The sequence below is a fragment of the Pan paniscus genome, chromosome 2 (genome assembly GCF_029289425.2).
Source record: "Pan paniscus chromosome 2, NHGRI_mPanPan1-v2.0_pri, whole genome shotgun sequence".
NCBI lineage: Eukaryota > Metazoa > Chordata > Mammalia > Primates > Hominidae > Pan > Pan paniscus.
This window is the reverse complement of record NC_085926.1, coordinates 9,372,882-9,399,521: the sequence shown is the minus strand read 5'-3', so window position 1 is coordinate 9,399,521 and position 26,640 is coordinate 9,372,882. Positions and strand designations below refer to the sequence as shown.

Sequence of the window (26,640 nt, the reverse complement as noted above, 5' to 3'; positions counted from 1 at the left end):
GCCAAAATGTAAAACAATGCACCTATTTTTTTAAAAATATGCATTTGTTGCTATAATATTTAAATATTTTACTTTCTAATATGGTAAGATACTAGTAAAGTGATTTGGGGCCCTCAGTCTTTAAGAATGTGAAGGGATTCTCTGAGGCCACAAAGTTTAAGAAATGGCTACTCTAGCACAAACGCACATAGTAAATACTCAAGTACCTGTTGAATGACTTCATGGAGTTAAAGTGACTCCTGGTATTAAATCTGTATGGCTGGGATAATGGGCATGCTAGGACAGGAAGCAGATTTCCTTGACTTCACCACTGTAACTCATTAACAAACATGTTAGCCTGAGACAGAAGTATTAAGGGGCGACAGGAGAGCCTTTCATAAGCAATGTGATACTTTTTTTCACATTATTCAACATGGTTTAAAATTTGGTATACAGGCCTATGGTGTTTCTCCTGAACTTTTGCCAGAGTAGAATGGTTCATGTTTTTCCTCATAGATTTTCACTCCTCACTAAACTTCATGACATCTAACATGAACTTATTAGAAAAGGCTATGCTTGAGAATAAGGATATCTTTTTTCTATGCCTATGTTGTTAATGAGTATGAAGCACTTACAGGCTTTTATGTACTTGAGGTTCCAAAGACATTTCCAAATTTTCCCATTTTCAGTCTTCAACTTAACATTTTGGTCCTTGCAGTGGAGACCTGAGTCCTATCTGACATTGGGCCTACAGTTAGGGCAGAATTTCCTAAACTGCCATTTTTTAAAGAAATAAGGGTAACCAAATGTTCCCCTTAAAAGCACTCTGGTACCCTCTAGTATTGGGAGATAACTATCTTCCCCTAATTAGATTTGTAAAATATTTCTCAATATTTACATTTTTTTCCCCTCAAATATATTGACTTTTTCATTCCCAGTAACAATATGTCTGGTCTGTAACTAAGTCATTCCATGTTCAGATTACAGGTTCATTTCCCCATCTTTTCACATTCTTTTAGTCCAGGAGACCTACTTTGAAGGTTAAAACCAAGGTCACACAATGAATAGGTGGCAGTGTCACATAGAATTCAGCTCCAGGCCTTATGAATCCTGCTTATAGCCCACTGCCTATTCTAGTCACCAGATTGAAAAACACCATACTAGGGAAGAAGACGGCAAACTATTGCCCACTACATATTTATATCAGTCTTGTCAAATTTTTATTGTAGTATTTAATAGGATTAAAGCTATGATGAATCAAGGAAAAAATGATTTCCTTAAAAACTAAGCTAATAGGCAAAAATACTCACTTGTTCAACAAATACCCAGTCTGGCAGATACAATACCCTGCCCTTAGTGGGGGGTGGAGCGGGGGGTGGAGGGGTTGGGGAAAGACATCGTGGTGAAAACAGACATGGTCCTTGAACTTCCTGGTTCTGTGGGTTGCTTAATTTGAGGTTTAAATGGATTCTCCCATCAGGTGAAAAGTTTTGTGTTCGGCCCATAAACAAAGCAGCTGTGAATTCTGATAGTGGTAAAAACGCCAGTCTAGGATATAAAACCTTCATAAACATCTTATTTCCCATTCATTATGAAGTGTGGGATAGGAGATCAGAGAAACCAGATGAGGATTGCTGGCTGTGCTGCTAATGTGAACTCTTCTTTCAAAAGTATTGTGTCCTTTTATTCTCAATGGAGACATCAAAAAGTATTAAGAGGAGTACTATTATAATACTAATAGGATACTGAAAATCTATACTGAATGCAGCCAGAGGCTCCAAAATAAACAATACTACGATGAGTTCCACAAAAAAACCTCAACTACTCTGTTCCAGGGAAGCACCATTTTCCACAAAACCCTCAAGAAGGACTTGTTGCAACTGGAAAAGCAATTAAATGTGAATCGTGATCCAGGAGAAAATAACAACTCACATAACTCCCAAATTAAAAGTTTTCCAAAGATACATCATTTTTTTCCTCTTGGCCTTTTAAGAAACTAGCCAACAAATACTCTTGACAGGTTTGTGTTTGGTTTTGAAAACACACACCGTAGTGTACTGAAAGAAAAACAATTTCTTTTAATTTGGTTTGTTGGTCCCACACCCCATCTATCAATGTATGTGCTATTTACAAATAAGTTCTATACAGTATTTTTGCAGTACCTTTGATAATTCCTAGACCTCTATTTTCATTCTGTGTATTAATGTGAATAACAGATGGATATTTTAATATTTAAGGCAGATGGTAAACTTTCCTATAGGTCTTGTGAAACTTCGTCTTATAGGCTGAACACCATTCACAAAATGTAATGCTTCATTCCTTCAGGTTGAGGTAAAGAACTTGAGCAACTGGATTAGCAAAGCTGCAAAGACAATGAAATGTGGCCTAAGATGTAATTATGTTCTCTGCCCTTCCTTTGGGCCAGGGTAGTTTTGCACTTGACACAATGGAAAATAGGCCATAAAGCCTGAAAATAAAATGTTCTAAACCCCAATCTCACAGCACTTTAGTAGGCTTTTCACTAGGCATCTTTAAAGTATTTTCAACAAAATACTAATTAAGCTACCACTTCAAAAGAGCTTCAAGGAAAAGCTCTGCTTTCTTATAAAATCTTTTTGAGACAGAGTTTCGCTCTTGTCGCACAGGCTGGAGTGCAATGGCGTGATCTCGACTCACCGCAACCTCCGCCTGCTGGGTTCAAGTGATTCTCTAGCCTCAGCCTCCTGAGTAGTTGGGATTACAGGCGCCCGCCACCACACCTGGCTAATTTTTGTATTTCTAGTAGAGACAGGGTTTCACCATGTTGGCCAGGCTGGTCTCCTGACCTCAGGTGATCTGCACACTTTGGCTTCCTAAACTGCTGGAATTACAGTCGTGAGCCACTGTGCCTGGTCTCATAAAACTTTTAAATTCCATCACGTTACATTCACACCTTTTGCTAACCAGGATGAAGAGCCTTAAACAGGTTTAAAGAGTGCAGACTGCAGTTTTGTTAATACTTTTTTCCTCTCCAAGTTCTTTTATGCTAACATTTCCAGTGGTGGGAAGTACAAGTACTATTAGTCATCTTCATTCTTTGCATTGCCAAAGAGTTCCTCTTTCTCCGTCTTGTTCTGAAGGATGAACAAAAGCTTGAGGTGTACGTATCAGAACGTAAACTGCAGCACGAAGACCACCAACGTTCACCCAGACTGTATCCACCTTTCGCCATACGTGTCGCATTCCAGATAATGCCTGTGTACACACAAAAAACATAACAATTAGGTTGACAATCTACTTTTACATCAACCAGGATTCTTAACTGCCAGATAAGAAACCTCAGGGGAAGAGAAAACAAATCTCATCCAAACAAACATCCCCAAATCTCAAAAAGATCCCAAAGTTGCCACAGGCTGCGATTTTGAGCTAATGTGTATAGCACCTTGGTAAAGCATTTTGTGTCTTGAGTAAGTAGTACAGCTCGGCCTGTGGTAGGTGTGCAGACACGGCTCATCTCCCGTAGGCAAGCTGGATAAAGGTTCCAGTTTCTCTTCTTGGATCCCATCCTATAATAGAAGGTCTCATGAGTCAAACACTGTTGCAAAAGATACAAAATAGAAGGACTATATGAAACAAAAACAGTTTCATGCATCCTGAGGCATGAAAAATAGCTGTAGTTTTAGAAACCAGACCTTTGCCATTACATGTCTATGAAATAAGCTGAGTTAGTAAACTGCTTAGAATTCTGAATCAAAAAAATTTTTTTTGGACAACTATGTTAGTTATATGACTTGTCCTCTTAGTATAATAAGCACTCAAACTGTATAAACCAAACAAGTGATTAGAAATCATTTAGGCCAGGTGTTTTGGTGGCTCATGCCTGTAATCCCAGCAGTTTGGGAGGCTGAGGCAGGCAGATCACCTGAAGTCAGGAGTTTGAGACCAGCCTGGCCAATATGGTGAAACCCTGTCTTTTAAAAATACAAAAATAAGCTGGGCATGATGGCATGTGCCTGAAATCCGAGCTACTCAGGAGGGTGAGGCAGGAGAATCGCTTGAACCCGGGAGGCAGAGGTTACAGTGAGCCGAGATCATACCACTGCGCTCCAGCCTGGGCAACAGAGCAGGGCTCTGTCTCCAAAAAAAAAAAAAAAAAAAAAAAAAAAGAATCATTTATGCTGAGAAACAGAATGAGAACCAAGTCTTCTACCACCTTTTTGTGTAAGATATATAATTCAAGAATGGGCTAGAAAGTGAATTACAGGTAATTTAAAAATGAACCTCCCATGATGGTCAGGATTCAAAATGTAGTTAATACATTCCTGAGTTCTCAGAAGAAACATAATGGGTGAATCCATCATGTTGTTAAGTGAAAAACAGCTCTGCTAAGTCTGCTAAAATTCAAGATTTTTTTCCTGACTTAGAATAAACGCAAGGAAAATAATGACACATTTGGAAGACAAGCAGGTACTAGTATAACAAGTGAAAGTAAAATTCATTAAAAAAAAACCCAACCAATTCTCACCTTTTTCCAAATGGCAAATCTGTTACAATAATATCCACAGAGCCAGTTCTCAATGGCAGATTGCAGATATCCCACTGAACAGCATCTATGGGCAAGCCCCAGGAGGGTTTGCTGTGGGGACAAAGGAAAGGTGCTTCAACATACTGTGAAGCATAAAATTATTACAACAATTTTTGTTTCTGAAAAGAGACTGCTACAGCAAAACATCAAATGCTAAGGATATCAGTGATAATATCAACCTATTCAAAATTTAAGAAATGGCACAAAGGTAAAAAATAGAAGGTCAGGCTGGGCATGGTGGCTCGTGCCTATAATCAGCACTTTCAGGGGCTGAGGTGGGAGGATCACTGGACTCCAGGAATTTGAGACCAGCTGAGCAACACTGTGAGACCTTGTCTGTAAAATACTTTTTAAAAAAGTTAGCAAGGCATGATGGCACACACCTATAGTCCCAGCTACTCAGGAGGCTGAGGTGGGAGGATCACTTGAGTCCAGGAGTTGAAAGAGGCAGTGAGCTAGGATTCTGCCGCTTTACTCCAGCCTGGGTGACAGAGCAAGACCCCCGTCTCAGAAAAAAAGGGAAACAAACTGAAAACATGATTGTAATGCAGAGAACTGCAAAAGACAACTTTAAAAACAATGCTGAAGCAGTAAATTACATAACCGATGATACAAAAATTTAAGTTGCTGATAAAACATACACTGGAAAAAAACAATACTAAAGAAAAGATAATGGGGTGATGTATCTGAAGAATAAAGTTTGTAAAACTAGTAATAACAAGAGGCCTAAAAGAAAAACAGATAGTAAAATTGGCAAATATATAGGTAATTGTTTCAAGATGAAAAACCAAAAGGAAAATATGTGCCATGCTATATAAAACAAGACTAAGAAAAAAGTTAAGATAAAAAATATAGATGACAGAAGACAGAATGAATAATAATAAATACAAAGGATTTAAATCCTCCCCATTAAGGCAAAGCAACTGGTTTAAGAAACAAAATAATGCACAGGCTAAGAGCTGAAGATAAGTCAAAGGTTATCAGCAGAAATTAAAGATTTAATTGACATTTAATGAAGAATTTAAGAAAAAAATGCAATAAAAGCAATCATTACATAATTTTTAAAAGTACATATAAAATATGTATTATAACCACATACCAATAACTGCACAAAACAAAAGGCAAAAAATATTAAAAACCAAAGTAAAATGGATAGAAATGTACAGGTTGAGGCCGGGCACAGTGGCTCATGCCTGTAATCCCAGCACTTTGGGAGGCCGAGGTGGGCAGATCATGAGGTCAGGAGATTGAGACCATCCTGGCTAACATGGTGAAAACCCGTCTCTACTAAAAATACAAAAAAAAAAAAAATAAGCCGGGCATGGTGGCGAGTGCCTGTAGTCCCAGCTACTTGGGAGGCTGAGGCAGGAGAATGGCGTGAACCCGGGAGGTGGAGCTTGCAGTGAGCCGAGATCAAGCCACTGCACTCCAGCCTGGGCGACAGAGTGAGACTCCGTCTCAAAAAAAAAAAAAAAAAAAAAAAAAAAAATGTACGGGTTGAACAGACAGTGTAGGTACAAACAAGATAAAATATTCAGAAGCTAGAAAGGTACGTTTGTTTAAATGTTTATCAGTTTTAATTAAAAAAAAAAAGACTGGCCATATACTAGGCTCATAAAAAAAAACCCTCAATAAACATGAAACCATTCAAAATTAATTCATCACAATAAAACAAATCAGTATTTAAGAAAATTGAAGCCTTCCAACTACTTGTCTTAATACACGTAAAAGGATTTAATGTTGATACATAGACCAGCAGCATCAGCATTGTCCTGGAGTTTCCTGGAAAATGCAGACTCTTAGGTCCCATCCCAAACTACTAAATCAGATCTGTATTAACAGTACTCCCAGGTGATTCACATGTACATTAATGTTTGAGAAGCACTGTCCTAAAAAATTAGATCAGAGAGACAATGAAATATATAACCAATGACTTAGTAATAAAATAGAGGCGAGGCTATATAAACTGCAGTATTTCTATACGATGGAATTTATGTAGTGACTTTAAAGACTATGGTCCGGGTGTGGTGACTCGTCTCTAATCCCAGCAGTTTGGAAGGCTGAAGCGGCAGAATCTCTTGAGGCCAGGAGTCTGACACCAGCCTGGACAAAACAGCAATACCCCCATCTCTACGAAGAATTTAAAAAATTAGCTGGGCATGGTGGCACATGCCTGTATTCCTAGCTACTAGGGAGGCCAAGGCAGGAGGATTGCTTGAGCTCAGTAGGTTGAGGCTACAGTGAGCCATGATCATGTCACTGCACTCCAGCCTGGGTGACAAAATGAGACCCTGTACCCAAAGCAAAAAAGAAGCCTATGTAAAAATATACTGTTTAAAATTTTGTGAAATTAAAATGAGTCTATAGAATATTCTTCCAATATGTGGGGGAAAAGACATATGAATAAGACAAATGAAAAATTGCATATGGTGGGGAAATTATCGCTAAAATAATATTTTAAAAATATAAATTATTTTCAATAAACTTTAAAAATGTAAATGGAGTCTCATAGTATATTCATTTTGGTTACAATGACGTCACAATGCACTGGGAGTTTTAATTCATAAAGTCAATATAAAAAGTGATTCTCTAACTCTAAAAGATGCTAAGAAATCTTTTAAATTTTTACCCTTCTTTAATTTGGCTCTTGGTCAATAAAGATGCAATGTTATTTGCTGCTCTATTCACAGCCAGTGGATTATTATCACCAGCAATATGGAAACAGTCAGACCATTCAGTGGCCCCCTAAAAGATAAGAGTGTATGTTAAAACAAAAGTAGCAAACTGTAAAATATGATTAAATTGTCAACAAACAAAGACAATCCAGTGCTTTTCTAGAGTGGCAAAACATTGCATGTTGTCAACTGTGCTATTTCCCCGGCTGAAAATGCCCTCATTCTTTCTCTGCTTGCTGAACCTCTACCCATCTCTTAAGACCCAGCTCAAACCTCACGCCCTTTCAACATCAACCTTAACTCTCCAAGCAGTCTCATGTGCCCCTCCCAAAAACACTTTGTATGTACGTACCTCTGCCACTGCACTTGTTCCACGGTTAATTATTTCTTCCCCTTTATGCCTCTCAACTAACCTGGGAGCTCTCTGAGGTCAGATCTAGTATTTTATTCAGTTCCTCATCCAGCAGTGTCTGGCACACTAAATAAATTCCAAGTTAATGCGGTTTGAAAATATTTGAAATTTGTGGTTGTGGGAGTTTACATAATCTGATATATTTGAAAATTGCAAAATAAAATGCTATTTCCGGCCGGGCATGGTGGCTCACACCTGAAATCCCAGCACTTTGGGAAGCTGAGGCAGGAGGATTTCTTGAGCCCAGGAGTTCGAGACCAGCCTGGGAACATGGTGAAAGCCCATCTCTACAAAAACACAAAAAATCAGCTGGGTGTGATGGTGTGCACCTGAGTCTCAGCTACTCGAGAGGCTGAGGTGGGAGAATGGCTTAAGACAGGGAGGCAGAGGTTGCAGGGAGCTGAGATTACACCACTGCACGCCAGCCTGGCTGACAGAGCAAGACCCCAGGTCAAAAAAAAATAGTAAAATGCAATTTCCTTTGTATGATAGGCTTTTGAATGGTAACCACCATATCACTGGAAGGATTTTGTAATTATAAATAAAAAACCTGTCAGCAGAACATAAATACCAAGCTGTCACATGTCATTTGTGGAATGAGGTGACGTGACCCTAGGCCTGAACAATGTTCTATGCAGATTAACAGAAGGTTTCTGACATGAAAGCCGGGAAAGGTCTGCCTCTGCTTAGGGGTGAGTAGCAAACACCTTTGTGTTCCTTTGTGAACAGTAACATACTTCTCATCCATGAGTGCAGTGTTTCATAAGTTTTTCTTTTGCCCAGACACTTGAGGGTGATAACATACCCTGTCTACCATCCTACGATGACATCAAACAAAAGGGAAGTTGAAGTATCCCAGAATTTTGGGTGGGTGGGGATGTAGAGGGGACCTAGAGTTTGAGGAAGGCTCTCAGTGATTCCGATTCCCAAATATTCTTTTTTTTTTTCCTAAACCTATTTGGATTTTCAGCATTGGAAAGAATTGGGTTTTATAGCATAACACTTCTAAATTAAAAAAAAAAAGTATTCTAGATCAAGTATTGTATACTTTGGTAAACAAATCTTTATATATACCTTGTCAATTTCTTCATAATTTTATTCATTTTGATCATATATCAGCTTAGGTTTTTCTACATTGACATCTGCATGTCTACTCTTACATGGAAATGGCTCAAACTTCATGTTTTAATTTTTTTCGGCCTTTACTTTTACTTGGAGCTCTGTTGTGTATTTCTTGACATGCGGTGACCTTACCTGCTATTTCATACACATATCATGATTTCATACTAGAAAACAATACTCTGCTTTGTTCCCAGAATCCTTCTTGGCCACAAGAAGGACTGGGTTTTTACTATGCAGTCTCTTTAAGCCACAGTAATTTATCTGGCTTTCATGGAACACAGTCACATGTAGACTTCTGTGATTTCAGTCTTGGATTTTAACTCCCAGAACAGATACAATTTTCTAATTACAGTTTGGATTATTCCTCCCCTTGTGGGCTTGCTTTGGACTTGCTCATCTGTCCAGTTACTACCCAATCATATAATCTGCTGTGTCTCCCTGCAGTTTATTCAAATTGGCTGTCAGTATACTATATGGAAGAACTACTATGTTTCACACAAACTTCAGTGATTTTACTGGGAGCTCCCTCTTCTAAATTGTTTAAAAACATATAGATGATACTGATTATTCAAGGGGAATCTACTGTGAAATATTCTCCATTTAGAAAATGCCTTTCCATTTCTTGCTTTGCTTTACACAATTTTTATGAGTCCTCTCAATATCATGGTAATTTTGAAAACTAAGAGCATTTGGTATTAAGCTTGTTAGACTCCCTAAAAAATCCAAGTAATGTTCATAAGTTTCCCCTTTTTACAACTATACTTATTCCCTCTAGGAACTTAAGTGGATTACAGAGAAGAAAATTGCCTTCCTCCAGTTTATGCTTATGCCTTCAATTATCTTTTCCCATTCAAGTCTACCAGCTTGTCTGTTACACAAAGAGGACTCATCGGCAGTTTGTAATTCTCAGCTTCCTCTGTAATCTAGTGAATAGATGTCACTAACAATGTATCTAGTCCAGTGGCACATGGCTCTTTGAAATAAGTAGTTACATTCTTTACAAAAAAGTTCCAACTTTCTATTGTTAATTGTTTTAAAACTCTTGGGTCCACTGATCCAACCATGGAGATTTCATTATGTCTAATTTGCCCATTAGGTCTAGAATATTCTGGATGTATCACTCTTATCTAAAAGCTAAAGAAATATGATTACCTCTATTGGTATTGCCCCAGTTCCACACATTGGATCGACTATTATATCATAAGGTAGAGGATCACAGAGCCTAGAGAAAAGAAAACAGCCTATGTGAAGACTCACTCAAAAGCTGAGGCTTCTATACTGATGATTCCTGAAGCTTTAAGACTGAGGACCTATCACACTAGCCTGAAGGAACACCAATCTACACATATTTTAGAAATCAATTTGTGGCTGCGCACGGTGACTCACGTCTGTAATCCCAGCACTTTGGGAGGCTGAGATGGGTGGATCACTTGAGGTCAGGAATTCAAGACCAGCCTGGCCAACATGGCGAAACCCCATCTCCACTAAAAATACAAAAAATTAGCTGGGCGTGGTGGTGGGTGCCTGTAATCCCAGCTAGTACGAAGGCTGAGACTCGAGAATTGCTTGAACCCAGAAGGCGGGGATTGTAGTGAGCCAAGATCATGTAAGATGCAGCCTGGGTGACAGAGCAAGACTCCGTCTCAAAAATAAATAAATAAATAAATAAATAAATAAATAAATAAAATCAATTTGTAATGATATGTTGACTGTATATTCCATTACTTGGGGAAAAAAAATCGTTATAACTAAATCTCCTTTGACTATCTTCCAAAATCCCATTTCACTCTCAGATGAAATTTAGTTTGCAGACATCTTAAAGTACACATGTGTACACACACACTCACACACACACGCTCATGCACACTTTTAGACAACAGTGTTGTTTTCAATAGAAACCTGTATTACATTAAAAAGACTCAAAAATGTCTCAAGTCAAACATGCATCAATATAAGGTTACTGGCAATGAGACATTCAGTATTCTTTTCCTTCTGAATTTAAAGCTAATCTTGATATAAAAAAATTGCTCTGTGGGACTAGGTAATAAAAAAAGGAAAAAAAAATGCTTTACTTTGAGCACTTAGCATTTCCTGGGCATGGACTTAAGCTCTTCCCATGCATTATCTCACGGAATCCTCAGTAAGGACCCTGTTAGATAATTATCATTATTCTCATTTTAAAGGTAAGCTGATGCAAGGAAACATGAAGTTACCTGCCCAGGGACACAAAACCAGTAGGTAACAGATTCAAGATTAGAGGCATTACTGTTAGTGGCTTAACTGTTATCCTCTTAATGAAGCATCCCACCCTGAAACAGGTCAGTAGGTTTCTTCCCTTCTCTTGTTCTTCTAATCTTTTCATGTGCTGGTGTGGGACTTATCGCATGTATGATAACTATTTATCTCCCTCACAAGACAGATTCTTGGGGGTTAATAGTGGGTTCTTATTGTAACATTGGTCCTGCTCTATCTCCTTGCTCCTACTCCTCAACACATGGCAACAGAATCCTTGGCAACCCTCTTGAGGGGGTAAGCACCCTGTACTCCAAGCCATTCCTGATGGTCAGGGGTGAATATCTGACCAAAACAATGTCAAGCAGATCCTCTCTTCCAGGAATTTGGAACAAAGAGCTAAAAGCCCTAGGCAGTGTGGGTTGGTCGTTTGGAATTGGAAATACATAAATTTAGATGAGAAAGCATGTAGATGAGAAGAGACAAGAGTCCACAGGCTCTAAGGGGAGATAAAAATGGCTGCCTACATTTCTGGTGGTTTTCCAAGATGTGGTTCCTACCCTTCTTGAGAACCAACATTCAGTTTTTCTGTAGAATCCCCAAGATTTCTCTTTATCTTTCCAATAAACCCCTCTCTGGCACAATTATCACTTTTTTATCCTAAACTTGATTACTTAGGTTTTAAATATTTGCACCCAAAATAACACCCTCTCTGTATCCCTGGTTTCTACCATATGCCTGGCAGTAGATAATGCATATTTGTTAAATTAATGAAGACTAGAAGATTTTCCTTTATCAAATGGGCCCAATTTTCTATTATCGTCATTGAATTAATATGTTAGGAAGATAAAAGATTGGAAGAGAAGGAATACAGTCATGTACTGCATGACAATCTTCCAATCAATGGTGGACCAAATATATGAATGCAGTAATTATAACACCATATTTTGCCCTACCCTTTCTATGTTTAGATACACAAATACTTACCACTGCGTTACAACTGACTACAATATTCAGTACAATAACATGCTGTACAGGTTTGTAGCCTAGGCGCGATAGGAGATACCACATAGCCCAGGTGTGTAGTAGGCTACACCATCTAGATTTGTGTAGGTACACTCCATGAGGTTCGCACAATGATGAAATTGCGTGATGACACATTTTTCAGAATGTATCCCTGTCATTAAGTGATGCATGACTGGACTTAACTACCAGGACATACCAGGCACTGTATATAACAGGTATTTTGCATATGCTTCAGCATTTAATCCTCACTAATAATCCTTTAAGTCTCACATCAAATCCATTTTGCCATCTGGAAAACAGAAGCTTTAGAGAAAATAAACATTTTCAAGTGGTGGAAAGAAGCACCCAATCAAAGAGAGAAGGGCAAAGGAGAAGGAAAGATAGGTCGTGTACTCTGAAAAGCAAAAAATTCTAGGATGATTCCTGAGCTGCTGTGAGCATAAAGCTTAAAAATATAAGTAAAAGCTCTTTCTGTTCATTTACACGTTATACACATAAAAATCTCTGCTTTCATCTTTTTCACTGCACAGAAATGAAACAGCAAAATTTACTCTTATCTCCCAACACACATATCCTTGCTAAACAGAAATGTGGTAACCTCATTCAAGAGGCAGGTGAAAACTATTACTCTCATTTTAAAATCAAGAAAACTGGGCGCCGTGGCTCACACCTGTAATCCCAGCACTTTGGGAGGCCGAGGCAGGTGGATCATCTGAGGTCAGGTATTTGAGACCAGCCTCGCCAACATAGTGAAATGTCGTCTCTATTAAAAAAATACAAAAATTATCTGGGCGTGGTGGCAGGCACCTGTAATCCCAGCTACTCGGCTGAGACAGGAGAATTGCTTGAACCCGGGAGGCAGAGGTTACAGTGAGCTGAGATCTCGCCACTGCACTCCAGTCTGGGCGACAGAGTGAGACTTTGTCTCAAAAAAAGAAATAAAGAAAACTGAGCCATCTATTAAGCAGTATTTTCAGATCACAAGGAGTCAATATTGGATAGAAGGGAAAGAAATAGATCATTAGCTTTCCATTCTATTCGTTATCCACTCTATTCCAACACAGTACCTCAAACACACATACACACAAATCAGTATTTTGAAGGGAACATTCAAACCAAGGTGCCACTTTAAGCTGGATGGCAAACTCATTTTCTTACCTGAGCATCCCATAGGCAAGAGTTGATCTAAGAGTTGTAGGTCCAAAATGTGTTATATTTCTTCGGTGGAGACTCTCTTCAGTCAATGCAATGCCCACAATGACTTCATTATCATGGATGTTCAAAAGAACCTATAGTAAAGTGGAACAAGACAAAATAGTTTTAGGATTGTTCAAACTGCGCTTAGTAATAAGACTTTTCTGACCTGGGCCGGTTCACCCCTCCTTAGGCAACCTGTTGGTCCCCCACTCCTGGGAGGTCACCATATTGATGCCAAACTTAGTGCAGACACCTGATCGGCATAGCGCACCACAGCCCAGAACTGTCTAAAAAGTTAAGACATTTAAAAAATACATATTAAAAAACCTCTAAGCCTTCAAAATATGTTTGTGTTACAAAAATTGGGGTGAAATCTGGTTGTAGCCAATAAACATAGTGAATTAAAAGAAAATAATAGATATTAAAATGAACGAAAAAAACTATATACTATATGATTTCATTTATATGAAGTTCAAAAATTGGCAAAACGAATTTTTGGTGGTAGCAGTCAGATTAGTGATTGCCTTGAGTGGGTACTGACTGGGAAAGGGCAAGGGGAGCCCGAGGCACTGGAAATAGTTTGTATCTCTATCTGGATGCTGTTTACACATCGTGTATATAAGTAAAAACTTACTGAAAACTTAAGATTTGTGTACTTAAGGGGTGCAAAGTGTATCTCAACAAAAAAGTTTTAAAAATTGGTAAAGTCTCAAATAAAAAGTCTTATTACACTGAGTGCGGTGGCACAGGACCACAGTCCCAGCTACTCGGGAGGCTGAGGTGGGAGGACAGCCTGAGCCTGGGAAGTCAAGGCTTTAGTGAGCCATGATTGCACCACTGCACTCCAGTCTGGGTGATACAGCGAGACCCTGTCTCAAAAGTGAACTAAACTAAACCAAAATGTTCCCCAATCTTTCACTGAAAGACTTCCTGAGCTTAACCACAGCAGAAGCACAGCTGATACTCATAAAGCACTTCCTAATGCAAAGCACTATTCTACACATTTTACATACATGGCCTCATCTCATAGTCACATCCCCTAAGCTAGGTATTATTCCCCTTATAAATGAGGATACTGAGGCACAAAGACAGCTCCTCAGGAATTCCCTTTTTTTTGAGACAGGGTCTCACTCTGTCGCCCAGGATGGAGTGCAGTGGCATGATCACAGATCACTGTGGCCTGGACTTCCTGGGCTCAAGCAATCTCTTACTTCAGCCTCCCAAGTACCTGGGACTATAGGTGTCTGTCATAATACTCAGCTAATTTTTTATTTATTTTTTGTAGAGACAGGGTCTCCCTATGTCGCCTAGGCTGGTCTAGAACTCCTGGCCTGAAACAATCCTCCAATCTCGACCTCCCAAAGTGCTGGGATTACAAGTGTGTGTCACCACACCCAGCCTCCTCTGGGATTTAAACCAATGCAGCACGGCTCCAGAAACTCCTCTGAATCACCTTGCTAACTTTTAGACATCACTGTTCTGGTTAACCTATTCATTTTATTTTTTAAAATATTTATTTTATTTTTAGTGGAGACAGGGTCTCACTATTTTGCCCAGGCTGGTCTCAAATTCTTGGGCTCAAGCGATCTGCCTGCCGAGGCCTCCCAAAGTACTGGAATTACAGGTGTGAGCCACGTATTCATTTTCAAGGCAGTATATGAGGAAAAAAAGGAATGGGGAATTAGACTCCTGATCTGACATGCACAAAAAAGTTAGAATAAGTGACTTGCCCCAGATTCAAGTGTCCCAAAAGCAACAGAAATTGGCTCTTTGGTAAATATATCAGCTGCTAGAGATGTTTTAAGGTGTCAGAGACTTAAATACTTTAGTTCCTATGGTTCACATGTCAATCACCCAGATAAAAGAGGATTAAGACCAAGGAAAGTAAATATACTAAAATGAGGTACCTGGCTTTGGAAATCTAGCAGAATTTAAGAAAGAGGAGAGCTGACTCTAGGATGAGTATTAGCAATGATGTCCTGATTTGAGAAGGTCAGGGTTTGTTTAAAAAATGCACTTTTTTTTTTTTTTGGAGATGGAGTCTTGCTCTGTCACCCACGCTGAAATGCAGTGGCATGATCTTGGCTCACTGCAACCTCCACCTCCCTGGTTCAAGTGATTCTCCTGCCTCAGCCTCCCCAGTAGCTGGGACCACAGGAGTGTGCCACCACGACGGGCCAATTTTTGTATTTTTAGTAGAGACAGGGTTTCACCATGTTGGCCACGCTGGTCTCAAATTCCTGACCTCAAGTGATCCACCTGCCTCGGCCTCCCTCCCAAAGTGCTGGGATTACAGGCGTGAGCCACTGCGCCCAGCCTTATTTTATTTTTTCAGTAGCAAAGCTCTGCAACCAAGACACACAAAAACAAAATAACTATTTTAATTCTGGTTGAATTTTATAATATGAAAGTCCACATAATATAGTAAAAGAGTAGTCTATTAGAAATCAGGCCAGGTGCAGCTATAATCCCAGCACTTTGGGAGGCCAAGACAGGCAGATCACCACAGGAGTTTGAGACCAGCCTGGCCAACAGGGTGAAACCCCATGTCTATTAAAAAATACAAAAATTAGCCAGGTGTGGTGGCATGTGCCTGTAGCCCCAGCTACTTGGGAGGCTGAGCACAAGAATCACTTGAACCAGGAAGGTGGAGGCTGCAGTGAGCTGAGATCGTACCACTGCACTCTAGCCTGGGTGACAGAGCAAGACTCTGTCTCGAAAAAGAAAAAGAAAACAGACAACTCAACCTTGATGGCTTCCATCTATGGAGCACTTAGTGTATGCAAGGTATTGCACCAAATATTTTAAATGTACCTCATTTATCCTTCAGGATAACCTTAAAGGTACATAATATTATTGGCTCCATTTGAAACAGAGGCTCAGAGACTATCTAGTCCAAAGTTATACAGTTGTGGAGTCAAAATTTGGATCTAAATCTGTCTCCATAGCCTATGCTCTTCTTAACCACACCCTACTATTTCCTCAATTTAATTGTGCATAACATTGGGTTAGTCTGGAAATTCTACAAATCTGTGACAGCATTCTTCAATCACCACAGTCAGAGCCTATACCTACCTCCACATCAAAGTTGGTCATGTCGGCCTTCCACTTAAAATAATCTTGAACAGCACCCCCAAAATCTCTTGCAGCCTCATTTGAGGTAAAGCAATGTTTCTCTCCTGCCCTGTTGCATGTGACTCTAAACTTCAGCACTTGAGGCTCAGTTTCTTCTTTTGAGCTTTCATCAGTCTCATCTTTGCAAGATGCCAAATCATCACCTACTAATGTTGATACATCCTCTTTGATGGCTGGATTTTCATAATAATCTAAGATATGAGAATCTAAAGCATGGCTAGTGAACTCTTTTTTAACATTTCTCTGATCGATTTTGACTTCTTGTCCATTATTAATCTTCTCTTTACTTGAATTCTGATTTATCTTTTTGCGCTTTGCTTTTTTCTTTTTAAAACTGGCATTAATTTTCCACACTTTTAAGGGGTTTGACCATGGGAGTTTTCCAGCCAAGTCTTCAAAATCCTTTAGAACTTCTTCCTGTAAAGGACAGAGAAAGAAATTCATTCATTTCTCACCACTATAATCAAACAAATAAACCTCTACTTTGCTTATGGACAGTTGGTATCCATGGGGGACACTGGTTCCAGGACCGCCAAAGACACCAAAACCCAAAGATGCTCAAAAGTCCCCTCATATAAAATGGTATAGTGTCTGCATATGACCTACACACATCCTCTCAAGAGTAACTTAAATCATCTCTATCTTACCTATGATACCTGATACAATGTAAATGCTATGGAAATAGTTGTTATACTGTATTGTTTGGGAAATAATGACAAGAAAAAAAGTCTGGGCTGGATATGGTGGCTCATGCCTGTAATCCCAGCACTTTAGGAAGCTGAAGCAAGTGGATCACTTGAACTTAGGAGTTTGAGACCAGACTGGGCAACATGGCAAAACTCTGTCTCCACAAAAAAATACAAAAATTAACTGGGCATGGTGGCATGTGCCTGTAGTCCCAGCTACTCAGGAAGCTGAGATGGGAGGACTGCTTGAGCCTGGGAGGTCAAGGCTCCAATGAGCTATGATCATGCCACTGCACTCCAGCTTAGACAACAGAGCAAGATCTTGTCTAAAAAAATACATCTTTTACAAAAGAGAATGAACACTGACTACAATATTCTTAAGGAAAGAAAGCCTAACTCCAAATTTTATACCCAAACTATCAGCCAAATATAAAGGTGAAAGACAAACATTTCTGAACTCATGCCATTCAACAGATACAAATTATAACAAAAGGACAAATAATGTGCCTATAATCTATTTAATTATATCACTAAAATGAAAACAAGTGTAGGGATTGTGATTATAAAGCAGAAGGTAAATGTTACAAACTGGCATGTAAATGGGCATACTGATACCCTCATCTCTTACACCCAGAGGTCAAAGGATAGAAGTTAAAGCTGATAAATAAAATGTAAGTATATTTAAAAGTTTAAGGGTGAACACTAAGAAAAACAACTGAAAAATAAAGGAAAAAAGTATAAATATGCCAATTTCATCATTGCTTTTAGCAGGGATTCAAAAAATACCATGTATATATGGTAGATAAGGTAGATAATATCATATTGTAGTTATAAAGGTAACAGCTAGAACACACACACATAAACCTTCCAAACTATTAGAAAACACAGGCACATGAAAAAAGTAAAGACATAATGTAAAGATTTTTCAAATTAAGAAAAAGCAAAAAGTATGAGCATGAGAAAACTAAGACTAAACAGTTGTCATTATCAATAAGTATCAATGGGATAAACACAAAGATGACAACTCAGTTTGAATATGTACAAGAATTTACATAGTGTATTTGTTGCACCACTGTAATAGCAAAAGAATGTGAAAAACCCTCACGCCCTAAAATGGGACTGGTTAAATTATTATACAGCCAAACAATGGAGTATACGCAGCCAATTCCAGCAATGATACTGCCAGGATCTCCAACATATAGGTTGAACATTCCTAATCTCAAAGTCCAAAATCCAAAACCTAAAATTTTTTTGAAGTGCCAACATGATGCCACACAGGTAGCTGAGATAGTGACACCTTTGCTTTCTGATGGTTCAGTGTACACAAACTTTGTTTCATGTATAAATTATTTTAAAAATCATATAAAATTACCCTCAAGCTATACGTATAACGTATATATGAAACAAATGAATCTTGGATTTATACGTATGTTCCACCCTCAGAGTATTTCTTTCTTTTTTTTTTTTTTTTGAGACGGAGTCTTGCTCTGTTGCCCAGACTAGAGTGCAGTGGCGTGATCTCAGCTCACTGCAACTTCTGCCTCCCGGGTTCAAGTGATTCTCCTGCCTCAGCCTCCCGAGTAGCTGGAATTACAGGAGCCCGCCACCGCACCCGGCTAATTTTTGTATTTTTAGTAGAGATGGTGTTTCACCACCTTGGCCATGCTGCTGTCAAACTCCTGACCTCATGATTCACCTGCTTTGGCTTCCCAAAGTGCTGGGATTACAGGTGTGAGCCACCACGCCCAACCCAGAATATTTCAAAAGACAAACAAACAAAAATCCAAAACATTTCTGGTCCTGAGTATTTCAGATAAGGGATACTCAACTTGTATATGAAAAAAAAGCATAGCGCAGAAAAGTATGTATGCTATGCTTTCATTTGTGTAAATAAAATACATTTATTCGTAAAATATCTCCAGAATAATACCCAAGAAATTGGTAATAGTTGTTGCCTCCAGGGAGGGAGCTGCATAGCATGGGGATATAGGAACAAAGACTTACTTTTCACTCTATATCCATTCAGTCTTTACAAGTTTGCTCCAAATACATGTATTAACTAGTTTTTAAAAACCCATATAAATCACAGATTTGTTCATACTTTTAAAAAGGCAGATGGAGGCCAGGCGTGGTGGCTTACGCCTGTAACCCCAGCACTCTGAGAGGCCAAGACAGGTGGATCACGAGGTCAGGAGTTCAAGACCAGCCTGGCCAAGATGCTGAAACCCCGTCTCTACTAAAAATACAAAAATTAGCCGGGCATGGTGGCATACGCCTATAGTCCCAGCTACTCGGGAGGCTGAGGCAGGAGAATCGCTTGAACCCGGGTGGCAGAGGTTGCAGTGAGCTGAGATTGTGCCACTGCACTCCAGCCTAGGCAACAGAGCAAGACTCTGTCTCAAAAAAAAAAAAAAAAAAAAAAAAAAAAATGTGGGGGTGGAGGTGGGGAATGGGGGCCAGGTGCAATGGCTCACACCTGTAATCCCAGCACTTTGGGAGGCTTAAGTGGGAGGATCACTTGAGCCCAGAAGTTTGAGACCAGCCTGGGCAACATAGTGAGACCCCATCTCAATATTTTTTAAAAGAGGGGGGTGGGGACTAATAAATTCATGATTATCATCTGAATACTTAAGAGAACTCATTAGAATTGCTTTAAGCTTTTCTAAAAGTTAAATTTTTACTTAATACAATTTTTATCTATTTTCAGTCTGACTTTTTTTTTTTGAGATGGAGTCTCACTCTGTCGCCCAGGCTGGAGTGCAGTGGTGTGATCTCTGCTCACTGCCAGCTCCGCCTCCCGGGTTCACGCCATTCTCCTGCCTCGGCCTCCTGAGTAGCTGGGACTACAGGCGCCCACCACTACGCCCGGCTAATTTTTTATATTTTTAGTAGAGACGGGGTTTCACTGTGTTAGCCAGGATGGTCTACGATCTCCTGACCTCATGATCCGCCCGCCTCAGCCTCCCAAAGTGCTGGGATTACAGGCGTGAGCCACCACGCCAGGCCCTTAAGTCTGACTTCTTTTAGGTCTGGTCTTATTTTTTTGTAGGCTGGGGGTTCATACAACTTTGACTGGTTTTTGAATAACGTTTTGGAAATCAACATGCTTGCCAATAAATAAAAGTTAGACAATTAGGTAGCGTATCACAGTTGTTTTTAAAAAGATTATTTCTAAGATACGTAAAACTGATAGAAAAATGTTTTTAAGCGGTTAACTCTAGAAACCTAACCAAAAAGCAGTGTGGAAAAAACCTAAAGCCTTGCTGCAATCTATTTTCAACCTTCAGCTGAGGCAGCAGCTGAATATTTAGGATTCAGACGCTAAATACATATTGGAGACAAAGCTGTTGTCCTAACAACTGAAGGAGTATTTAGATATTATTTTGGCTTTATTTCAAAAAATGAAGAAAGAGAAGAAAGCAGAGCAAAAGCAGGATGGCGAGGAAGTGTTATTTGTAGAAGACACAAACTGTCACTTGTTCTTTGGTTCATGTTCTGGAAGCAATTCTATTTTGGAACTAAATATATGTAAAAGCAAAGCAAATCTAAGGTTTATATCTCTTATAAGTAAAACAAGGTGTTTTCTTCTTTCTTATAAACTTTAATGGTTTTCAATACTAATTTTCAAAAAACATCTTTTGGGATAGACTGTCAGCAAAACTCTAGATTTTACTGTAAAAGCCTCCCAGTATTCTCTATTACAAAGACTACAGTAATGCTAAACTTTCACAGACTATGAAAAGTGGAAATAATCTCTTTGTGGAAGACAGCCAAAAATCAGCCACCATGTTTAGGATAGCTCACCTTTGTTTGTTTGAACTGGTAATCTTGAAACTCCTGAACCACCACAAATAAGTTATCAACTGATCTCAGACAATGAACCTGGGTGAAAAAAAAAGAAACACATTTCTGAGAAAGCTTCTGAACAGCACAAGCTATCAACAATTAAGTATTTAAAAAATTAGGAATGATAGTTTTAAAGCAGCTACTAACTATATTTTGTATTTTTAAAATGTCCCATCTCCCTAGTTTCTCATCTCTTTGGTTACTAATCAGCTTTCCCCTAGAGAAAGGGAAAAAGGGCAGATGGAAAGAGAGAAGCATGAAGTGTTTTGTGGGCAACACGTCTTTTGTGGGAGAAGAGAAAGGTGAAGCCACTCAGGTGGGCTGTATCATATTTCCTCGATGACTTTCTATGGTACACTGTATGCTGCAATGGTTAAAAGGAGGCGATTTGAGCTCCAGTTCTGTGATTACTAGCTGAGTGGCCCTGGGGAAATTATTTATGTGTCCTAAGCCTAATGATTAATGAGGATAATAATAGTGCCTATCTTCACAAAGCTGCTGAGGGTATCGGCTAAAATATTGGATGGAAAACATTTGCTTACCAATTCATCCCACAGATATTTTCTGGGTACCTACTATATGCCAGACACTAAGAGCGTGGGATATAGTGGTGGAAAAAAAAATAGACAACAATCCTTGCCCTCTCACTGCTTATGTGGTAATGAGATATATCAGCTTTATGATAGTGAGATTGCAGTTTACTGACCTTCACTTTTTACCTTGAGTGAGTCCTAATTACTTCTGAGCAAGAATTTTTGACGCAAATTAGAAGGAAAATCTCTTTTATGTTTCATCACCAAAGGTTAAACATCTGCTATATGCTGAAGTAAATAAATACTGAGATACTTAGAGAATTTCTTAAGTTGAACAGTATTCTTTCTGGTGAATTCAATCCTCAAGAAATACTAGATCACCTCTAAAAATGTAGCAATCCTACTACAGGTTGAGCAGCCCATATCTAAAAATCTGAAACTTTTTGAGCCCCAACACAATGCTCAAAGGAAATGCTCAGTGCAGCATTTCGGATTTTCAGATTAGAAATGCTCAACTGGCAGGCCGAGCGCAGTGGCTCAGGCCTGTAATCCCAGCACTTTGGGAGGTCGAGGCGGGTGGATCACGGGGTTAGGAGTTCGAGACCAGCCTGGCCAGGATGGTGAAACCCCGTTTCTACTAAATATACAAAAATTAGCCAGATGCGGTGGCGGGCGCCTGTAGTCCCAGCTACTCAGGAGGCTGAGGCAGGAGAATTGCTTGAACCTGGGAGGCGGAGGTTGCAGTGAGCCAAGATCGCGCCACTGCACTCCAGCCTGATGACAGAGCAAGACTCTGTCTCAAAGAAAAAGAAAAAAAAAAAGAAATGCTCAACTGGCAAGTATAATGCAAATATTCCAAAACTCCCCCCGCCCCCCTCCAAAAATCTGAAACACTTTTGGTCCTAAGGGATACTGAAACTACAGTCAAAATTACAAATCAGTACTCAATAGAAAATGCAGTAACTTTAAAATCACCTGATTTGGGGCAGAGCAATGAGAATCAGAAAGGATTCCAGAAGGGTCTATAAAATGAAAAGTAACCATAAAATGATCAACTTAGAAAACTATTTTAAATATTGCTCCATTCAAACCTGTGCCAGACTTTCCACTGAAATGACAAAATATATCTTGCCACGGTCTCTGCTGATTTTGCATGATGACCCAAGTTTCTCTCTGACTTCATCTGCAGCTGTTTGCTCAAAGCCAGTAGGTACAGTGGCTCCAATAGTGACTAGAAGCTCAGATTCACTTCCCAGGTCACTTTCTGTCACTTGTACAGACTTCTGGTTCTCATGAAGGTTCACATCTAGGAGTTGGTTAGTGGCTTCTTCAATGTCACACATGTTGGCTGTGCTTCCAAGATCCCTAACACTGTCTCTTTAAAAGCAGTACTGTCCTTTAAAAGAAAAAGAAATAAAGCCCAAATATTATCATCTCATATTTCAGTTATAATTAAAAACATGGGCTCTGGAGGGCAGGAAGAACAAGGCAACACACCTGATAAACAGTCACCAAAGTAAAAAGGGTTGAATAAACATGGAAACAGAGTGCAGGCTGTAAAACATGATGTTATTATTAAAGAAGCAATACAGATACCATGGGAGAAAAAGAGACAAGAAGTATTTCCATAGCATGCAATGTTTGCTTTGGGGTAACCCATGTTGACAAAAGCCATTTCATAACTACGATAGAAACTGCAGATCACATTCAAATCCATTTCTGCATCTAGATGTTAAGAACATGGTTAGTTAAGAATATAGGGCTTGGCTGGGCATGGTGGCTCACACCTGTAATCCCAGCACTTTGGGAGGCCGAGGCGGGCAGATCGCCTGAGGTCAGGAGTTCAAGACCAGCCTGGCCCACATGGTGAAACCCCGTCTCTACTAAAAATACAAACGTTAGCCAGGCGTGGTGGTGGGAGCCTGTAATCCCAGCTACTTGGGAGGCTGAGGGAGGAGAATTGCTTGAATCTGGGAGGTGGAGATTGCAGCGAGCTGAGATCATGCCACTGCACTCTGGCCGGGGTAACAGAACAAGACTCTGTCTCAAAAAAATAAATAAATAAAATAATAATAATAATAATAATAATAATAATAATATGGGGCTTTTAAAGTTTCAGATAGATACAGGTTTGAATTCTTGCCTCCACCATCATAGGTTGAATGACTTATGGCAAATTAATTCTCCCAAACCTTCAAATGTAATTAAGTAATTAGTAATACCTCTTTCCTAGAGTCGTGAGGAGACAAGTGAGAGTAGTACATGGTTAGGCCAATAATTAAAACTTATTAATAGGCTATCTTCTTCCCTCCTGTGAAATAGCATTTCATGCATTTAAAAATGATTAACTGGGCTGGGCACACTGGCTCATGCCTGTAATCCCAGCACTTTGGGGAGCTGAGGTGAGTAGATAGCTTGAGGCCAAGAGTTTGAGACCAATCTGCGTAAGATGGCAAAATCTCATCTCTACCAAAAACACAAAAAATAGCTGGGCGTGGTGGTGGGCGCCTGGAATCCAGCTACTTGGGAGGCTGAGGTGGGAGGACTGCACTCCAGCCTGGGTGACACAGTGAGGCCCTGTCTCAAAAAAAAAAAAAAAAAAAGAAAGAAAGAAAAGAAAAGAAAAAATTAAAAATAAAAATGGTTAACTGAATACTTACTATCTAATGATTACAAATATTCAAACGCCTACTACTTGCCAGGCTCTGGGATCCATAGATGGGCATCAGGAGAGAGATCTTGGAAGTAATCCGAAAGAGTAAAACAAATTTCCTATGCATAAGCTTTTGTGTGTGCTTGGGGTGGGGGCCGGGGGAAGTATTAGAGAGGTGGAGGGGCCATAGCTTACACGAGATTTTCAAAAGGTCTGTGACTCAAAATAACTTAAGTGAGTACAGAATACCTATAATGTCCTTGTGCTATGCCAGCGATACACGACAGTGTTTAACACTACGTCAGTTCCCGCCGTTAAAAAGCTGACAGTCACTGTGAATACAATCTCCATCTTCTAAAAAATGCAGCTGAGGTCAGCTAAAGGACGCGTTCCGCACAAGGTCAGAGAGCCAATGAGAGGCGCAGAATGAAAGAGAACTCACGTCTCCCAACTCCCACCTACAGGGCCCGGGAATCCTAGGGAGCGGATAAAGGCCTGGGAGAGGTAGCAAGATGGGCTCCGCCACGAGATCCGGCTGAAGTCCGGCTCAGCGCCGGCCTCAACTGCAAGAGGAAGGCCACCCCTCTCTCCCCAAGCTGAAACACCAGAAGAGCCACATTCGGCCGTTCCCAACCGCCGCCAGTTACCGGCCGCCAGCGAAGACCCTTTCAGCTCCCGCAATCCATTGGCCTCTTGCGGTCAGGTCACGCCGCCGGAAGCCGCCCCCGGAAACGGAAGTCAGGCTACGAGTCACGGTGGCTCCGCGCTGGCGGCGGGTTCCCCCACAAGGTCTTGGGGAAAGGAGCATGCGCTGGAAGCTGTGTGCTGTTGGTTTTGAGGATCTTCAGTAAGCTGAAAGCGGAGAGTCAGGGGCCTTGTGTCCTACCATGGTATTTGCTAACGTTTAGAGAGTGCTTCCCCTTGCCGAGCACTGGGTAAGCGCTTCACATGCGTCATCTCATTTGGAACAAGTCTCTTTTGTTCTAGCACCTATGAAGTGGCAGAGGCTGATTTCTGTTTTAAAGCTGGAGACATCGAGTCTCTCCAGCTTATTTAAATATCTTTCCCAAAATGTCATGCCACTAGTTCCTGATTTCTGTATTGCCATCACTATTTTAGCACTGTTTACTTCATATTTTTCTTTAGTTTAAAAAAAAATAGAAATAGTGGGGCTCACTATGTTGCCTAAGCTGGTCTCGAACATCTGGGCTCAAGTGATTCTTTTGTCTAGCCCTCCTAAAGTGCTGGGATTACAGGCATGAGCCACTGTGCCCAATCAGATGAACTTTATTTCTCATCAAGGGTTGAACCTGGCCGGGCACAGTGGCTCATGCCTGTAATCCCAGCACTTTGGGAGGCTGAGGCGGGTGGATCACTTGAGGTCAGGAGTTTGAGGCCAGCTTGGCCAACATGGTGAAACTCCGTCTCTACTAAAAATACAAAAGTTAGCTGGATGTGGTGGCCTGCACCTGTAGTCCTAGCTACTTGGGAAGATGAAGCAGGAGAGTTGCTTGAACCCAGGAGGCAGAGGTTGCAGGGAGCCAAGATTGTGCCACTGCACTCCAGTCTGGGAGCAAGACATCATCTCAAAAAAAAAAAAAAAAGAGTTGAACCTGCATGGTAGCCATTTTGACAGACTGGGAAGCCTAGCTTCCAGTCAGAAGCCAAAAACAGGCACTTCCAGGGTTGGAAGAATAAGACAGGGATTTATGCTAAACACAGTGGCCAAATATACATGTTAAATAAACTGTAAGAGGGGTCACGAATATTTATGAAAGGAGCAATTTGTGCATGTGCAGTTGAGCTTCATGCCTCTCTGTGGATCCCATGTTTAAAAAATGGTGGCCTTAGCATGATCCAAGGATAGAGTTTTCTACCGCTTGACTTCAAAAGGTGAAGCAGGGGACGTGAAAACCCTCACTGCACGTCCTCTGTAGACTGGCCAGAACCACTCCCTGGATGGTGGGTGATCTCTTATCAGGAAGGAATGCTAGTCGGTTGTTCTATTGAAACTGCAAATGGGAGGGTCAGCATCAGGCTGGTGGAGTGAGTCTTTCAAAAGGGCTGGTTTCTGTTTAACCCTTAGGAAAGAAAATCTAATGGCGATTATAGAGGGAGGGGTTATAAAGAGGTGTGTCCGACTTCCCATCCTGTCATGAGTAGGAACTCAGCTTCCAGGTTTTTTCTAGGGTCTCCTTGGCCAAGAGAGGGCCTGTTCAGTCAGTTGGGGGGCATAGAATTTTATTTTTATTTTTCAGTTGACAAAAGTTAACTTATTGTAAAAGGAACCCAACAACAAAAAGATAAACCGAATTTAAAACAAAACAAAACCAAAAAGAACACAATTTATAAATGTGCAAAGGGGCTGGGAGTGGTGGCTCATGCCTGTAGTCCCAGCGCTTTGGGAGGCTGAGGTGAGTGGATCGCTTGAGCTCAGGAGTTTGAGACTAGCTATGGCAACATGGCAAAACTCTGTCGCTACAAAAAAATAACAAAAATTAGCTAGGCATGGTGACACTCACCTGTAGTCCCAGCTACTCGGGAGGCTGAGACAGGAGAATAGCTTGAGCTGGGGAGGTT

At 40.2% G+C, this 26,640-nt stretch overlaps 2 protein-coding genes across 21 annotated transcripts in view; one reads left to right on the top strand and one right to left on the bottom strand.

Moving 5' to 3' along the window:
• Window positions 1-2,034: 2,034 nt before the first annotated feature.
• THUMPD3 (THUMP domain containing 3) lies at window positions 2,035-24,993 on the bottom strand. Of its 19 annotated transcripts, none has more exons than XM_008966840.5 (11): window positions 24,708-24,986; window positions 22,905-22,961; window positions 22,499-22,803; window positions 20,833-20,910; window positions 16,283-16,759; window positions 13,169-13,299; window positions 9,905-9,974; window positions 7,173-7,288; window positions 4,484-4,594; window positions 3,401-3,524; window positions 2,035-3,213 (listed from the first exon to the last, which is right to left on the bottom strand). In XM_008966840.5, the coding sequence occupies exons 3-11, from the start codon at window positions 22,748-22,750 to the stop codon at window positions 3,049-3,051; spliced, it is 1,524 nt and encodes a 507-aa protein (XP_008965088.2). In that variant the 5' UTR covers window positions 22,751-22,803; window positions 22,905-22,961; window positions 24,708-24,986; the 3' UTR covers window positions 2,035-3,048. The 19 variants fall into 19 exon arrangements, with proteins under 19 accessions (XP_008965088.2, XP_054966890.1, XP_054966891.1 ...); XM_055110915.1 differs by having other exon boundaries at window positions 24,068-24,973; XM_055110916.2 differs by having other exon boundaries at window positions 23,630-24,766.
• Window positions 24,808-26,640, top strand: part of SRGAP3 (SLIT-ROBO Rho GTPase activating protein 3) — a 380,154-nt gene continuing 378,321 nt past the window's right edge. The window contains exon 1 of one of the 2 annotated variants that reach the window (XM_034955696.2): window positions 24,808-24,995. The gene's annotated coding sequence lies outside the window, so the exon portion shown is untranslated. The remainder of the gene's footprint in view (window positions 24,996-26,640) is intronic. The other variant, XM_034955697.2, reaches the window with a different exon arrangement.

What these genes read in the sequence shown, in the direction of transcription:
- THUMPD3 (XM_003814227.6), bottom strand. Translation starts at nt 22,750, where the DNA reads ATGTGTGACATTGAAGAAGCCACTAACCAACTCCTAGATGTGAACCTT. An exon ending in ACCAGTTCAAACAAACAAAG is followed by an intron (nt 16,760 to 20,832) that starts GTGAGCTATCCT and finishes TGTCCTTTACAG; the next exon opens with GAAGAAGTTCTAAAGGATTT. An exon ending in ACACAAAATGCTTTACCAAG is followed by an intron (nt 3,214 to 3,400) that starts GTGCTATACACA and finishes GTGTGTACACAG; the next exon opens with GCATTATCTGGAATGCGACA.